Genomic DNA, 16363 nt, shown 5'->3' on the forward strand with positions numbered 1-16363 from the left:
GAAGGAGTGTTGTATGGCAATGAAGCTCATCTGGAGGTTAGTTAACACAGTGTCCAAAGAAGGGCCAGAAGTATACAGAATGGTGTCATCTGCGTAGAGGTGTATCAGAGAATCACCAGCAGCAAGAGCGACCTCGTTGATATATACAGAGAAAAGAGTCGGCCCGAGAATTGAACCCTGTAGTACCACCATAGACTGTCAGAGGTCCGGACAACAGACTGTCAGATTTTACACACTGAACTCTATCTGAGAAGCAGTTGGTGAACCAGGCGAGGCAGTCATTTGCGAAACCAAGGCTGTTGAGTCTGCCGATAAGAATGTGGTGATTGACAGAGTCGAAAGCCTTGGCCAGGTCGATGAAGACGGCTGCACAGTACTGTCTTTTATTGATGGCGGTTATGATATTGTTTAGTACCTTGAGCGTGGCTGAGGTGCACCCGTGACCAGCTCGGAAACATGATTGCACAGCGGAGAAGGTACGGTGGGATTCGAAATGGTCAGTGATCTGTTTGTTAACTTGGCTTTCGAAAACTTTAGAAAGGCAGGGCAGGATGTATATAGTTCTGTAACAGTTTGGGTCTAAAGTGTCACCCCCTTTGAAGAGGGGTATGACCGCTGCAGCTTTCCAATTTTTAGGAATCTCGGACGATACGAAAGTGGTTGAACAGACTAGTAATAGGGGTTGCAACAATGGCGGCGTATAATTTTAGAAAGAGAGGGTCCAGATTGTCTAGCCCAGATGATTTGTACAGGTCCAGGTTTTCCAGCTCTTTCAGAACATCAGCTAAGGAGAAGCTGGGGAAGCTTGGGCAAGTAACTGCGGGGATGCGGAGCTGTTGGCCGGGGTTGGGATAGCCAGGAGGACAGCATGGCCAGCCGTAGAGAAATGCTTATTGAAATTCTTGATTATAGTGGATTTATCGATGGTGACAGTGTTTCCGAGCCTCAGTGCAGTTGGAAGCTGGGAGGAGGTGCTCTTATTCTCCATGGACTTTACAGTGTCCCAAAACTTTTTGGAGTTAGAGCTACAGGAGGCAAATTTCTGTTTGAAAAAGCTAGCCTTAGCTTTCCTAACTGACTGTGTGTATTGGTTCCTGACTTCCCTGAAAAGTTGCATATCGCGGGGACTATTCGATGCTAGTGCAGGACGCCACATTATGTTTTTGCGCTGGCAAATACTATGTTAGAAGTACTGTATAACAACAGGTAACATACTGGTAACCATAGTGATGTAACAGTGTACTGTAGATTGGTTATGAAAAAGTATGGACATGTATGCATTCATTACAGTAAGTTGCTCTGGATACGAGCGTCTGCTAAATGACTCAAATGTCCAGTTCGTTAGTTTAATATCCCACTCACTTCTCCATCAGGTCCCAGTACAGGAGTCTGACCCTCAGCGTTCTCCAGCTTCTGTAGGAAAGACATCCCCACATCAGTATGTTTATCAAGCTCACAACCACATCTACACACTGACTCTATCAACTCCCTACAGAGACAAGTGCTGACTACAGCTCACAAACACATCTACACACACAAATTCATCAAGAGATCCCGGTCGGGTTGAAACCTTGTCCGTCATGTCTCCGTCTCAACGAATCACTATAGGAACATATCAGTCGTGGACATACTCCCCCCCCCCCCCCCTTCTGTCCAGCACCTGAACCTATTGGATGAGTGTATGTGTCATTTGTCGCACCTCTCTCTCTCTCTCATACCTTCTTCTTCTTCCTCTTCTTCTTCTTCTCTTTGAGGGCCTGTACCAGCTTGTGAGCCCGGACCAACTCAGTGAGGTTGGCCACGTACTCATCCGTCTGCTGCAGCAGGTAGGCCAGACGCTTGTCCTTCTTCTGGTCAATCAGCTTACGGTAGCCCTCCTCATCCTCAGCCTGGAGAGAGAGAGGGTGGAGAGGGAGAGAGGGTGGAGAGGGAGAGAGGGTGGAGAGGGAGGGAGAGAGAGAGAGGGGAATGGGGGGAGAGGGAGAGAGAGATGGGGAATGGGGGGAGAGGGAGAGAGAGAGAGATGGGGAAAGGGAGAGAGAGAGAGGGAGAGAATGGGGAGATATTCAGACAAAACTCATTGATGTGAGATGGATGAGTGTGTGTGTGGGAATCAGAGTAGAGAGAGTAGTGTAAAGTAATGTGCATTGTAAGTGTGTTTCCACATTAGTGTGTGTCTTTGTATACACCAGAGTGTGTGTCTAAGTATGTGAAAGAGTATGAGTGTTTGCACATGTGTCTTTATACACACAAGTGTGTGATTGAGAATATGTGCTGTCTGTCTATGTATGTAATAGTCCTCACCATCAGCCTCCTCATCCTCTCCTTCTCGATGCGCTCGTTCTCCTTCTTCTGCTCACGCTCTGTGTTGGCGTGGTACGTGGCCACGGCCTTGGTGGCTTTCTGGATCTTAGCTGTGATGGAGCGGTGGTACTCCTTAAAGTCTTTGGCGTGGGCCAGGATAATGCTCAGATACTCCTGGAGACAGACAAGAGATGAGAGTCAGTATTCAGTTCTGTCCCATAGCAAGCATTTCTAGCTGGCGTGGTGGTACTGCTGCTGCTACTACTGCTACTACTACTGCTGCTGCTACTAATACTACTACTACTACTACTACTACTGCTACTGCTACTACTACTGCTACTACTGCTACTGCTACTACTACTGCTGCCACTACTACTAATACTGAAGAAGGCAGTTAACCCACTGGTCCCCGGGCGCCGAAGACGTGGATGTCGATTAAGGCAGCCCTCCCGCACCTCTCTGATTCAGAGGGGTGGGTTAAATGCGGAAGACACATTTCAGTTGAAGGCATTCGGTTGTACAACTCACTAGATATCCCCCTTTCCTACTGCTACTACTGATTAACGTAATGTACTGTATCTAATAACTTTTGTTTTTATGACGAACAACGAAAGAGTGAAATATATTAGAGTGAGATATACTTCTCCCAAATGTCCTCATTAAGGATTAAAGGAATTTAAATAATCTAAACTTCAGGAAGGATGTTATCTGACATTGTGCCTTGAAAAGCACTTCACTTCTCGTAAATAGCTTTTAGTCTAGAAGCAGGTGTAATCCGGCCCTAGGTTTGTGTTAGTGTACCTGGTGTTTCTGTCGACGTTTACGCTCCTGTTCGATCTTCTGCTGTTTCTCCAGTTTCTCTGTGATGCGGGCCTCTCGTAGGGACTGGCGCTTGCTCCTCTTGTAGGCCTTAGCGTCCAGAGCCGTCTCCAGAGCTGTGTCCCTACGCATACACACCACAACCTCCTGACGCAGCTGTGGGGTTGGAAGAGACCGGAGGAATGAGAAATGTGGATATAAATGCATCGTCACCATCAGTATTCCCATGTGTGCATCGTCACCATCAGTATTCCCATGTGTGCATCGTCAACACCAATATTCCCATGTGTGGGAATACTGTATGGGAGAGGGTCTCAACAGTCTCCAATGTTTTCAGGACCGTTACAACAGTACAACACAGTTAAAGAGTCATGACTGTTTATAGGACTTCTGTTATGTCATTGTAATGACAGTGTCATGTAGCCATTATGAAGGGTCATTGTAATGACAGTGGCATGTAGCCATTATGAAGGGTCATTGTAATGACAGTGGCATGTAGACGTTACGAAGGAGTGCTGCAGTACAACAGTCCTGTGTGTGATCCGCAGGGCGGGCCAGTAGCCTACCTGTCTCTGGAAGTTGAGCAGCTGGAGGGCCTTGAGTTCGATGGTGGCCTTGGTCCTCAGGTCTCCAGCCAGAGAGCCAGGGAGGTTCTCCAACTCAGCTATACGGTGGGTGATACGAGCCTGCAGTCTGGAGATACAACAGAGACACGAGATAGAGAGGAGGGAGGGAGAGAGAACAGAGAGAAAGAGAGAGAAAAGGAGTGAGAGGGGAGGGTAGTGTGAGAGAGAGAGGGGGATAGTGTGAGAGAGGGGGGGGGGGTAGTGTGAGAGAGAGAGGGGGGGGATAGTGTGAGAGAGGGGGGGATAGTGTGAGAGAGAGGGGGGAATATTGTGAGAGAGAGAGAGGGGGATAGTGTGAGAGAGAGGGGGGGATATTGTGAGAGAGAGAGAGGGGGATAGTGTGAGAGAGAGAGGGGGATAGTGTGAGAGAGAGAGGGGGATAGTGTGTGAGAGAGAGAGGGGGATAGTGTGAGAGAGAGGGGGGATAGTGTGTGAGAGAGAGAGAGAGGGGGATAGTGTGAGAGAGAGAGAGGGGGATAGTGTGAGAGAGAGGGGGGGATAGTGTGAGAGAGAGGGGGGATAGTGTGTGAGAGAGAGAGAGAGGGGAATAGTGTGAGAGAGAGAGAGGGGGATAGTGTGAGAGAGAGGGGGGGATAGTGTGAGAGAGAGGCGGGGATAGTGTGAGAGAGGGGGGTAGTGTGAGAGAGGAGGGGGGTAGTGTGAGAGAGAGACAGTACTAGTGCTGTAGAGAACTCAGTCTGCTTTTATAAATGTATATATAGTAGGACTAGCTTTGTAACTATGTATCCAATTAATGTATGATGAATGATAGGTATAATGCTTTTTGCTCTTTGGGGTCTAGGCCAGGTTACTGCTCTTTGGGGTCTAGGCCAGGTTACTGCTCTTTGGGGTCTAGGCCAGGTTACTGCTCTTTGGGGTCTAGGCCAGGTTACTGCTCTTTGGGGTCTAGGCCAGGTTACCGCTCTTTGGGGTCTAGGCCAGGTTACTGCTCTTTGGGGTCTAGGCCAGGTTACCGCTCTTTGGGGTCTAGGCCAGGTTACTGCTCTTTGGGGTCTAGGCCAGGTTACTGCTCTTTGGGGTCTAGGCCAGGTTACTGCTCTTTGTGATGTAAAAAGGGCTTTATAAATACATTTTGATTAATTGTGTACTGTACCTGTAATCCCTTTCCTGCAGTATCTCCACCGGGTTAGGGGTCAAGGGTTAAGGGTCAGGGTTAGTATATTACCTGTAATCCCTCTCCTCCAGTTTCTCCACAGGGTTAGGGGTCAGGGTTTAAGAGTCAGGGCTTAAGGGTCAGGGTTCATAGGTTACCTGTACTCCCTCTCCTGCAGTATTTCCACCGGGTCGAGTCCGTGGGGTTTCTGGATGGGGGTAATGCGGTTCTGCTTGGCATGGTGGGGAACCATGGGTGGGGGCTGGACCGGTTGCCCAGGGGACTGGGTCTGAGGGGGCATGACCGGGGAGGCCGCGGGGGGTATGGAGGGTGGAGCGGGGGAGGGACGGCCCGTCGGCTGGGGAGGAATCAACTTCTGGGGAGCGTTAGAGGGGGCGGCGGCGTTTACCATTGGACCTGGGGGAAGGAAAGAAAGGGCAAAGATAACTAACCATCAATCAATTTATTGATGTGATTGTAACTGACCAAAACCTAACATGGATTAAAATTATATACAGGACTAAATCATGAAATACCATCATGAATAATGTTTTAACAATTAACTCTGTGTTGACTAACTGCTATGTGACTAACTACTATGTGAGTACAGATGTAGGATCTTAGTTCGCTACAGCAGGAAAATAATTCTGCAGCAACAGGACATTTTTGTATGGGTTGATAGATGATTTGCCCTAATGAACAAAGTCAACAATTTCAAAGTGGAAATTACAAACTTTAGAAGACTTTTTAAAACTCAAATACACTACAAGTTCACATTTTCAGCTTCGAAGGAAAATTCTCAGTAACAAAACAGTGATCAAATTAAGATCCCACATCTGTTCCTACTATGTAACTAACTATAATACACTTGAACTCATTGCCCCTCAGAAGAAAGTGACAATAATGCTGGTGTTATTATGTTCACCTTCAGACCAGGACTTGGGGGGTCCGTTGGGGTTCTGTCCCTGCATGCCTGTTGGACCAGAGGGGCCTGGAGGAGGCATGTTGGGTCCCATCATCCCTACAACATTATATCAGTGGTATATTCAGAGAAAGGCTAACGTTTCATACTTTTCAGACCTATTGGAAAACAGTTTTCCAGCTACTGTACCAGATCAAAACAATACAAGCTTGCTACTTCTCACAGCATTTAGATGCTGATTCATTGACTGATCAAATCAAATCTTATTAGTCACATACACGTGTTTAGCAGATGTTATTGCGGGTGTAGTGAAATGCTTGAGATAAAAAATATATTTTATTAGTCCACACGAGATGGAAATGTGTCTTCTGCTTTGTATCCAACCCCACCCGATACACACACATTAGGTTGGAGAGGCTGGAGCAGACTGATCAATGCTTTGTATCCAACCCCACCCGATACACACACATTAGGTTGGAGAGGCTGGAGCAGACTGATCAATGCTTTGTATCCAACCCCACCCGATACACACACATTAGGTTGGAGAGGCTGGAGCAGACTGATCAATGCTTTGACTGATCAATCTTCCCGTTTCAACTAGCTACTGTAATTATACAGATCAATATCCAATGCTCTTCATTCTGCCTCCCTCACCGTGAGCTCTGCTGTAGCCCTGGCCCATGGGTCCTCCTGGTCCTTGTCCTGGCCCCACACCTCCAGGACCTCCAGGAGCCAGGCTGGGCATGGGCTGCCCCAGTCCCCCCTGCCCTGGCCCCGGACCCTGCATCCCTGGGCTGCACCCTATGGGCCTCTTCCCCTGGACAGCCATCTGGAGATGGTCCGGTAGTGGCTGCCCCCTGGCCAGCATCTTATAGAGAGAAAAGCTTATTAAAGTATCAATCCAGTACGTTAATGTTAGTTATTGTAACATGTGAATGATGTTCATTGACTTGCTTGTCTACCCTTTAGTCATGAAATGGTAATTAAATTAAAAAGCATATAAAGTGTCACTCTACAATATTTATACAACAGGTGACAAGGCATATTAGCTACAAATTAAAAACAACATTGTGGACTGCTCAGAGTTTGGAGACATTATAAATAACCATTGGCAGTCATTACACATTATATATCAGTTATAATGTATCATCTTAAACACGTATCGGTCTTTCAACCATTAAATCATCAATATTCTGTACATGCCTTATAGGCCATGATCTGGGCCCGCAGCTGGTGAAGCTGGTTCTGGTTGAAAGGAGTAGGGCCTCCACCGGGGCCAACAGGGCCGGGGCCACTTTGCTGGGGCCCACCGGGACGGTTCTGCAACTGGTTCTGGCCCCCCAGGGTTTGGGAGTCCGGGTTGGAGGAGGTGTCTGAGGGGTTTGGGCCAGCGCTAGAGGGTTGGAGAGGGCCAGAGGGGGGCCCGTTGGAAGGGACGGGGCTGGAGTGGTCAGAGCCGCCAAGTGGGGAGTGGTAGCCTAGTGGGGAGAGAGGGAGATGGAAAGAGAGAGAGAGAAAGATAGAGAAAGTGGATATTTAGTGAGGTGAAACATGACAAAAATGAATAGATCTGACACAATATCCAATTCTACCATAATAGATAATCATATAGGTTCTATACAATACAGTTAATTCTGAACATTGTTCAACTGTGCACCCTCCTGAACAGACCCCCGGTGAGAGTGTGTACCTACCTTGAGAGTGTTGGTCCATGGGGCTGGGAGGAGGGCCCATGCCACTGTGCCCTCCCTGTCTCATGCCCTTCATCTGGGCAAAGCGTGACTCCTCACTCATGGCCTTCTCATGCATACCAGTTCTCTCCATACCAGTCCTTTCCATACCAGTCCTCTCCATGGCATTTCTCTCCATACCAGTCCTCTCCATACCAGTCCTCTCCATGGCAGTCCTCTCCATACCAGTCCTTTCCATGGCAGTCCTCTCCATGGCAGTCCTCTCCATGGCAGTCCTCTCCATGGTATTTCTCTCCATACCAGTCCTCTCCATACCAGTCCTCTCCATACCAGTCCTCTCCATACCAGTCCTCTCCATACCAGTCCTCTCCATACCAGTCCTCTCCATACCAGTCCTCTCCATACCAGTCCTCTCCATGGCAGTCCTCTCCATGGCAGTCCTCTCCATACCAGTCCTCTCCATACCAGTCCTCTCCATACCAGCCCTCTCCATACCAGTCCTCTCCATACCAGTCCTCTCCATACCAGTCCTCTCCATGGCAGTCCTCTCCATGGCAGTCCTCTCCATGGCAGTCCTCTCCATGGCAGTCCTCTCCATGGCAGTCCTCTCCATACCAGTCCTCTCCATGGCAGTCCTCTCCATGGCAGTCCTCTCCATGGCAGTCCTTTCCATACCAGGCCTCTCCATACCAGGCCTCTCCATACCAGTCCTCTCCATGGCAGTCCTCTCCATGGCAGTCCTCTCCATGGCAGTCCTCTCCATGGCAGTCCTCTCCATGGCAGTCCTCTCCATGGCAGTCCTCTCCATGGCAGTCCTCTCCATACCTTCCAGTGGCTACAGGGAGGGAGACATAGATACAAACAAATGTAGATATCGACATGGAAACAGGTTTTGATTGTTGCAAGGAATTGTTTAAAAAAGTGTATGCACTGTATTTATAGGGAGGAGTTACAGTTCAAGTCTAAAGTTTGGACACCTACTCATTCAAGGTAATTTCTTTATTTTTACCATGCTCTACATTATAGAATAATAGTGAAGACATCAAAACTATGAAATAACACATATGGAATCATGTAGTAACCAAAGTGTTAAACAAAGCGATTCTTCAAAGTAGCCACCCTTTGCCTTGATGACAGCTTTGCACACTCTCGGCATTCTTTCAACCAGCTTCATGAGGTAGTCACCTGGAATGCATTTCAATTAACAGGTGTGCCTTAAAAGTTAATTTGTGAAATGTCTTTCCTTCTTAATGCGTTTGAGCCAATCAGTTGTGTTGTGACAAGGTAGGGGTGGTATACAGAAGATTGCCCTATTTGGTAAAAGACCAAGGCTATATTATGGCAAGAACAGCTCAAATAAGCAAACAGAAACGACAGTCCGTCATTACTTTAAGAAATGAAGGTCAGTATATGTGGAAAATTAAGAACTTTGAAAGTTTCTTCAAGTGCCGTCGCAAGAGGATAAGTTCCTTAACGTTACCAGCTTCAGAAATTTCAGCCCAAATAAATGCTTAACAGAGTTCAAATAACAGACATCTCAACATCAACTGTTCAAAGGAGACTGTGAATCTGGCCTTCATGGTCGAATTGCTGCAAAGAAACCACTACTAAAGGACACCAATAAGAAGAAGAGACTTGGTTGGGCCAAGAAACAAGAGCAATGGACATTAGACCGGTGGAAATCTGTCCTTTGGTCTGATGAGTCCAAATTTTTGATTTTTAGTTCCAACAGCCGTGTCTTTGTGAGACGCAGAGTAGGTGAATGGATGATCTCCGCATGTGTGGTTCCCACCGTGAAGCATGGAGGTGGTGGTGTGATGGTGCTTTGCTGGTGACACTGTCAGTGATTTATTTAGAATTCAAGGCACACTTAACTAGCATGGCTACCACAGCATTCTGCAGCGATACGCCATCCCATCTGGTTTGCACTTAGTGGGATTATCATTTGTTTTTCAACAGGACAATGACCCAACACACCTCCAGGCTGTGTAAGGCCTATTTGACCAAGAAGGAGAGTGATGGAGTGCTGCATCAGATGACCTGGCCTCCACAATCACCCAACCTCAACCCAATTGAGAGGGTTTGGGATGAGTTTGACTGCAGAGTGAAGGAAAAGCAGTCAACAAGTCCTCAGCATGTGTGGGAACTCCTTCAAGACGGTTGGAAAAGCATTCCAGGTGAAGCTGGTTGAGAGAATGCCAAGAGTGTGAAAAACTGTCATCAAGGCAAAGGGTGGCTACTTTGAAGAATCTCAAATATATTTTGATGTGTTAATTCCTTTTTTGGTTACTACATGATTCCATATCTTTGCAGAAATTCGACCATGAAGGCCTGATTCACACAGTCTCCTCTGAACTGTTGATATTGAGATATGTTGTAACTTGAACTCTGTGAAGCATTTATTTGGGCTGCAATTTCTGAGGCTGGTAACTCTAATGAATTTATTCTCTGCAGCAGAGGTAACTCTGGGTCTTCCTTTCCTGTGGCGTTCCTCATGAGAGCCAGTTTCATCATAGCACTTGATGGTGTTTGCGACTGCACTTGAAGAAACTGTCAAAGTTTCTTAAAGTAATGATGTACTGTTGTTTCTCTTTGCTGATTTGAGCTATTCTTGCCATAATATGGACTTGGTCTTTTACCAAATAGGACTATCTTCTGTATACCACCCCTTCCTTGCCACAATACAACTGATTGCCTCAAACACATTGAGGAAAGAAATTCCACAAATGAACTTTTAAAAATGCACACCTGTCAATTGAAATGCATTCCAGGTGACTACCTCATGAAGCTGGTTGAGAGAATGCCAAGAGTGTGCAAAGCTGTCATCAAGGCAAAGGGTGGCTACTTTGAATAATCACTTTTTGGTTACTACATGATTACATATGTGTTATTTCATAGATTTGATGTCTTCACTTATTCTACCATGTCGAAAATAGTCAAAATGAAGAAAAACCCTTGAATGAGTAGGTTTGTCCAAACTTTTGACTGGTACTGTAGATGGCAGACAGAGTAGCATGGAATAGAATAGAAGACAATAGAAGAAGAAACAACGTTATTGTCCACAGAATGTAGAAATGTGCCTTTGGTTCTGAAGGGTACAGCTGGTTAGGTACAGTAGCACTCAATGATCCACAAGGTGTCCTTACTTTGTGCAGAGGGTGCATGTTCTCCTGGGAGTATCCAGAGGGCCCAGCCTGAGGCAGGGGGTGACCTGAGGATGGAGGCCCTGGGCTGGGCCCCATCATGCTGTGAGAGGACCCCCCTGGAGAAGGACCAGGGCTGGGGCCAAGCATTGCCCCAGGAGAGGGCCCCGGGCCTGGGGAAGGACCCTGTCGAGGGGTACCCCCCATGGGAGGGTCTGGAGTGGACATCCTGAATGGATGGGTTGGTTGGAGGGGGAAGACCCTCCTGCTATTGGATGATAGTAGGGACCACTGGAGAGCGAGACAGAGGATAAACGTGCATTAAGACTGATCATTAATTAGTACTGAAATCTCATTGGGCCTAATCCTTTAAAATGTGTGTAGTTTGTCATGTCTATAAATAAATAAATTACTATGTAATACGCGTTTTAATAGGACCCACCCATGATAGCTAAATGGTATAGCCATAATAAAATGAATGTTTGGAATGATGACATGCCGGAGGTTTATTGAAGAGTATAAAGCCATAATCTCGATTATCTGTCTATCGCTACTAAATCGCGATTGCTTGATAGAAAAATATGATTTCACTAGTTATCCATCCTTTCTGTCTGGCTGTTTGATGCACTCACACCCTGCGCTGCATCAAAGCACTCGTTGCGCACAGCCTCCCGTTGCATAGCAATTACACCGCTGTTTATGCACGTCGGTCTATCGACTCAACTTGAAAAGGGGGAAACATGAACATTATATTATCATTTGCCTATAGAGCATTAAATGGGAGTTTCGATGAAGGGGGAATGGCGGACTGTCTGTGATTGTGCCACAGTCGGACTTACCCGGGATAAATTCAAGGCTCGCCGGTGTCCCGTTGTCCTGAATTTGGTTCTATTAGAGACGTCGCGGCTGTCGTAATTAATGTTCTCACCCTTGCTATTTCGTAAACAGTGGAGCTGCGCTTGAAGCGGTTATTTGATTCAACGACTTGGCTCGAGCGCCCCCTCCCTCACCGTTGCAGTGATGACCGACTGTAGAGTCACGGCCGCCGAGAATTGCGCATGCGTCCCTGTGCAGCAACAGCGCGAAGGTAGCCTATTGTGTATTGTTGCAAACTGACCGTAGGCTAGGATACACACTGTACATTGTATATTAGTTGTCTTGTCTAGATTTCCAAGTCATATGTTATTTCATAACTGATATTTAGATAAATCAAATGCAAAGACGAATCCTTCGCACAGACTGAGCAGAGACTATTATTTCCAGACTGAATTTAGATCAACATCAGTTCCAAGGATACTATTTGATTTGAAGCTATTACATCAAAGGGTCTATTCTGTGCTACAGATGTTATATCTAAAACAAATACCACTATCCATGTAGGAGCATACAATGCCTTCAAAACACAGATTCAACCACAAACACTTAATGTATTGTGTAAAGGGTTATGTAATGTCATGTAATATTTTAAATAGTATTTAACTGCCGTAACGTTGCTGGACCCCAGGAAGAGTAGCTGCTGACGGGATCCTTAAGAAATACAAAGACCCGGGAGGTTTTCCAATGCAAGGAAGGGCACCTATTGGTAGATGGGCAAAACAATAATAAAAAAGCAGACATTGACTACCCCTTTGAGCATGATGATGTTATTAATTACACTTTGGATGGTGTATCAATACACCCAGTCACTACAAAGATACAGGCGTCCTTCCTAACTCAAATGCCAGATTGGTTTCATTCCTCTCAGGGATTTCACCATGACGCCAATGGTGACTTTAAAACAGTTTAATGGCTGTGATAGGAGAACATTGTAGTTACTCCACAAATGTAACCTAAATGACAGAGTGAAAATAAGGAAGATTGTACAGAATTAAAACATTTTCTAAAACATGCATCCTGTTTGCAATAAGGCACTAAAGTAAAACGGCAAAGAATGTGGCAAAGAAATTAACTTTATGTCCCAAATACAAAGCGTTATGTTTGGGGCAAATCCAACAACACGTCACTGAGAACCACTTAATGTTTTCAAGCATGGTGGTGGCTGCATCATATTATGGGTATGCTTGTTATCGGCCAGGACAAGCATGGTGGTGGCTGCATCATGTTATAGGTATGCTTGTTATCGGCCAGGACAAGCATGGTGGTGGCTGCGTCATGTTATAGGTATGCTTGTTATCGGCCAGGACAAGCATGGTGGTGGCTGCATCATGTTATAGGTATGCTTGTTATCGGCCAGGACAAGCATGGTGGTGGCTGCATCATGTTATAGGTATGCTTGTTATCGGCCAGGACAATGAAGCTTTTTGGATAAAAACAAACGGAATAGAGCTAAGCACAGTCCAAATCCTAGAGGAAAACCTGGTTCAGTCTGCTTTCCAACATACACTGGGACACAGTCACATTTCAACAGGACAATAACCCAAAGCACAAGGCCAAATTGACACTGGAGTTGCTTACCAAGAAGACATTGAATGTTCCTGAGTGGCTTATTACCAGTTTTGACTTAAATAGGCTTGAAAATCTATGGCAAGACTTGAAAATGGCTGTCTAGCAATGATCAACAACCAACTTGACAGAGCTTAAAGAAGAAGTTAAAAATAATAAAATGTGCAAATATTGTACAATCCAGGTGTGTAAAGCTCTTAGAGACTTACCAAGAAAGACTCAAGCTGTAATCGCTGCCAAAGGTGATTCTAACATGTATTGGCTCAAGGGTGAATACAAGAGATATACAGTGCATTCGGAAAGTATTCAGACCCCTTGACTTTTTCCACATTGTTACGCTACAGTAACAATATTCTAAAATATATTTTTTCCCCCCATCAATCTACACACCATACCTCATAATGTAAAAGCAAAAACGGGTATTTTGTGTAGATTGCTGAGGAATTGTTTTTATTCAATAAATTTTACAATAATGCTGTAACGTAACAAAATGTGGAAAAAGTCAAGGGGCCTGAATACTTACCGAAGGCACTGTAGATATAGATATACAGTGCAATCAGAAAGTATTCAGACCCCTTCCCCTTTTCCACATTGTTACAGCATTATTCTAAAATGGATTAAATATATTTCCCCCTCATTAATCTACACACAATACCCCATAATAAACAGAGCAAAAACAGTTATTATTTTTTGCAAATGTATATAAAAAAACAAAACAGAAATACCTTATTTACATAAGTATTCAGACCCTTTGCTATGAGACTCAAAATTGAGGTGGTGACCAAGAACCCAATGGTCACTGACAGAGCTCCAGAGTTCCTTTGTGGAGATGGGAGAACCTTCCAGAAGGACAACCATCTCTGCAGCACTCCACCAATCAGGCCTTTATGGTAGAGTGGCCAGACGGAAGTCACTCCTGGGTAAAAGGCACATGACAGCCACTTGGAGTTTGCTAAAAAGGCAACTCAGGACTCAGACTGAGAAAAAATGCCAAGCGTCACCACTGGAGGAAACCTGGCACCATCCCTACGGTGAAGCATAGTGGTGGCAGCATCATGCTGTGGGGATGTTTTTCAGCAGTAGGGACTGGGAGACTAGTCAGGATTGAGGGAAAGATGAACAGAGCAAAGTACAGAGAGATCCTTGATACAAACCTGCTCCAGAGCACTCAGGACCACAGACTGGGGCGAAGGAACAGGATAACGACTCTAAGCACACAGCATGTCCTTGAGTGGTCCAGCCAGAGCCCGGACTTGAACCAGATCGAACATCTCTGGAGAGACCTGAAAATAGCTGTGCAGCGAAGCTCCCCATCCATCCTGACAGAGCTTGAGAGGATCTGCAGAGAAGAATGGGAGAAACTCCCCAAATACAGGTGTACCAAGCTTGTAGCGTTATACCCAAGAAGAATTGAGGCTGCAATCGCTGCTTCAAAGTACTGAGTAAAGGGTCTGAATACATATGTAAATGTGATATTTCAGTTTATTTTTAATACATTTCTAAACCTGTTTTTGCTTTGTCATTGAGACATTGTGTGTAGATTGATAAGAGGGGAAAAAAACATTTGAATCCATTTTAGGATAAGGCTGTAACGTGACAAAATACTGAAAAAGTCAAGTGGTATGCATACTTTTCAAATGCACTGGTGTGTGTGTGAATATATATATGTATATATTTTTCCTTCCACAAAAAGTAAATTCATTTTAATCCCAATTTGTAACAACAAAATATGGAAAAAGTCAAGGGGTGTGAATACTTTCTCAAGGCACTGTAGGAGAGGTTTTTATACAGGATAAAGATGGTGACTATGTGGGACAATAGATAATTCGATAAGGAGGTTGTTACTCGCCAGAATCCTGGCTGGCACAAAACAACATACACATGTAGGCCAAGAATTCAATCAATCTTATATTCAGACAATAAATACAAAAAAAGTGACCTTTAATAACATTCTATACAACAGTTTTACAAAGTCATGTTGTCCACATGAATGCAGTCCCCTATTAGGGTGGTCATTAGCACATTTAAGACTTCTACACATGACAATTCTTCACTTTATTGAGAAAATAAATGTCACCTTTATGAGATAATATACACATGGATAAGAGTGAAATAGACAGATTACTGGGGTGAATCCTAACTCGCTAACCTCACATTTTCACTTACTCTCCCATTGACTTCAATGAATGATCAGTGAACATTCAGGTTAAGTGAAAGTCAAGATTTGCCCCTTAGAGGATCCCTGTTGCACACAGTGCCATTTCCAGGACATGAAAACTAAAGCAAGCCACTGTTGTTTTTGTGTGTCACATGATACACGAGGTGAATGGAGCACATCCATGAAAGCAAGATCACATGACTGGACTGCTGACAACACTGCAACATAGAAATAGAATGATAGAATAATTTACTGATGGACTTGAATGGAGAAATGCATTCTACCGATTCTATTTCTATGCATGCATATTCTGTAGGCAATGACATGCTTCTGTTCTGACCATAGTGAGATACAGCACTTATTTCCATGTTTCTGGCTACAGGTCAGAAGCCTGATTAAAACGTGAGATCAAGCATCCAACCAACAGTGTTTTAACCACTGCCCAGACTATTTCATTTTATTTTGGGATTGATGGAGCTTGTGACGTGACTTAGAAATCTAACTGGGGGGGGGGGGGGGGGGGGGGGGGCTGTTCAATGTCGGTCCTGGTTTTCATCCTCTCCTAATAAGGACCTAATTCAGACCTGGCTGAGACACCAGGTGAGTACAACTAACTACCAGGTAGGAACAATAAACTGAAGTGTTTTGGCCCTCCAGGACCAGAATTGAACAGCCCTGGCTTAGATATTAATATGCAGGTCTCCAAAGTGCAAGGCTTTTAACTCTACCATAATAAATTGAAGTTACACATGTTCAAAAACGCAATCTGAGTCCAAAGTGAGGCATCCCCACCGCCAGAACTCAGCAGCACCACCTTGTTAAAACAATAAGGAGGACCCTAAAAGGAATGGAGCTCAGAATCATTCATTCAACAAGTCTCACTACAACCAAAAACTGTCTTCATCCAAAAAGGCATCCTATTCTCTATGTAGTGCACAATGTAGGGGATAGGGTGTCATTTTGGACACAGCCTCTTGGTAAATGGATCATTTCCCATCATCTAGATAGGAGCTAGTGTAACACATTATACAGAAGAGGCTATTGTTGTAACAGTGGATTCCTGTGTTGGAAGTTGATACTGGTAGACTAATTGACAAGAGAGAGCTGATGAAATAGTGTGAGAGTGTAGCAGACCTGGGGTTCA

At 45.1% G+C, this 16363-nt stretch overlaps 1 protein-coding gene across 11 annotated transcripts in view; it reads right to left on the minus strand.

Annotated features, from left to right (window-relative positions):
- Positions 1-11671, minus strand: part of LOC129842829 (transcription activator BRG1) — a 29463-nt gene extending 17792 nt beyond the window's left edge. For 4 of the 11 annotated variants that reach the window (XM_055911500.1, XM_055911498.1, XM_055911497.1 and 1 more), the window contains exons 1-12: positions 11459-11670; positions 10623-10910; positions 7480-8311; positions 6989-7263; positions 6440-6653; positions 5789-5884; positions 5022-5280; positions 3690-3816; positions 3106-3279; positions 2305-2478; positions 1719-1889; positions 1363-1413 (exon numbers count right to left, since the gene is read on the minus strand). In XM_055911500.1, the coding sequence (XP_055767475.1) occupies positions 1363-1413; positions 1719-1889; positions 2305-2478; positions 3106-3279; positions 3690-3816; positions 5022-5280; positions 5789-5884; positions 6440-6653; positions 6989-7263; positions 7480-8311; positions 10623-10847 (2598 nt within the window). In that variant the 5' untranslated portion in view covers positions 10848-10910; positions 11459-11670. Of the gene's footprint in view, positions 1-1362; positions 1414-1718; positions 1890-2304; positions 2479-3105; positions 3280-3689; positions 3817-5021; positions 5281-5788; positions 5885-6439; positions 6654-6988; positions 7264-7479; positions 8312-10622; positions 10911-11458 lie in introns of all 11 variants that reach the window. The other 7 variants (XM_055911496.1, XM_055911493.1, XM_055911494.1 and 4 more) reach the window with 4 other exon arrangements.
- Between the last annotated feature and the right edge of the window lie 4692 nt (positions 11672-16363).

Source organism: Salvelinus fontinalis, unplaced genomic scaffold (genome assembly GCF_029448725.1).
Source record: "Salvelinus fontinalis isolate EN_2023a unplaced genomic scaffold, ASM2944872v1 scaffold_0070, whole genome shotgun sequence".
Lineage (NCBI taxonomy): Eukaryota > Metazoa > Chordata > Actinopteri > Salmoniformes > Salmonidae > Salvelinus > Salvelinus fontinalis.